The 1,242-nt window shown below is 34.0% G+C and overlaps 1 protein-coding gene across 1 annotated transcript in view; it reads left to right on the plus strand.

The window, feature by feature from the left end:
• Positions 1-878, plus strand: part of LOC103582338 (protein Hook homolog 3-like) — a 16,429-nt gene extending 15,551 nt beyond the window's left edge. Inside the window, exon 3 of the mRNA XM_008563963.1 lies at positions 658-878. Within this exon, the coding sequence (XP_008562185.1) occupies positions 658-871 (214 nt within the window). The 3' untranslated portion in view covers positions 872-878. The remainder of the gene's footprint in view (positions 1-657) is intronic.
• The last annotated feature ends 364 nt before the right edge of the window (positions 879-1,242 follow it).

A 1,242-nucleotide genomic window follows, 5' to 3' on the forward strand; every position in this document is an offset into this window, starting at 1 on the left:
CCTTCACCTCTAGACTTACTTATATTCCCACCCATGGCTTTTCTTTTTTGCTTCTAGAGTTATTCTTCTTCCTGTCCAAGGCTAATTCCTTCTTCAGTGTTCTGGGTCCCAACCCTCTGTTTACACAGGGACATCATTTCTCTTTGCACCTTGAATCTCCCTCTTTCACATACACACATATTTAGGTCTCTTTAATCTTCAAAAAAAAAAGAGAGAAATAACTCCTTCCTTCTCTCCAGAACCAAATTTAGATTATATAAGATAAAATTTACATTCTTTCCTCAACCCCCTAAAATTTGTCACTGCCTGCCCCCACTATGCCACTGAAACTGCTCTTCCCATGGTCACTAATAACATACGAATTGCTAAGTCATGTGGACACTGCACAGTTTATTTACTTTTGTCCTCTGTGTAACTCTGCTGGCTACCCCTTCCTACTTGTTTCTTAAATTATATAAAATTTTCCATTTCATATTTTGCTGTAATTTTGTTCATATTTTTTAACCCAAGCAAAAAAATTAACCTGGAAGCATTTTTGGTCTTATAATTTCATTAGAATGAGTTGTTTCCTGGCAATTTCTTTTGGTTTAGCACTGTCTAAAACAGCTTTAAAACTATGGATGTGTTTTTTATTTTTAATTTCCCATTTTATTCTAGACATTCTTCTGATAAAGTGTCTAAACTAGAAGGTCAAGTGGAATCTTATAAAAAGAAGCTAGAAGATCTTGGTGATTTGAGGCGGCAGGTTAAACTCTTAGAAGAGAAGAATACTATGTATATGCAGAACACTGTCAGTCTAGAGGAAGAGTTAAGAAAGGCCAATGCAGCTCGAAGTCAACTTGAGACATATAAGAGACAGGTAAAAGAATAGATACAAAGTTTCTTATGATGGTTTCAAGCAACCTCTCCATTGTAACACATAGCTTATCAAAAATCTGACTTGCTTTGATGGTATTCTGTTTTTTACCTTTTCTTTATTATATTTATCTTATATTTAAAGGACTTTTTTTTGGTTTGTTTTCGGAGGTTTTTTTGTTGACTGGCTGGTATGAGGATTTGAACCCTCAACCTTGCTGCTATCAACACCATGCTCTAATCAACTGAGCTAACCAGTCAGCCCTATTTAAAGAACCTTAAACATAGTTCTTATCCAAAGATTATTAATTGGTTTCTTATAGCACATCCTTTTGTTGTTTTTGTTTTTCTATTTTTCAATTTATTATGTAATTATTATGTAATACT

Source organism: Galeopterus variegatus, unplaced genomic scaffold (genome assembly GCF_000696425.1).
Source record: "Galeopterus variegatus unplaced genomic scaffold, G_variegatus-3.0.2 Scaffold15763, whole genome shotgun sequence".
Classification (NCBI taxonomy): domain Eukaryota; kingdom Metazoa; phylum Chordata; class Mammalia; order Dermoptera; family Cynocephalidae; genus Galeopterus; species Galeopterus variegatus.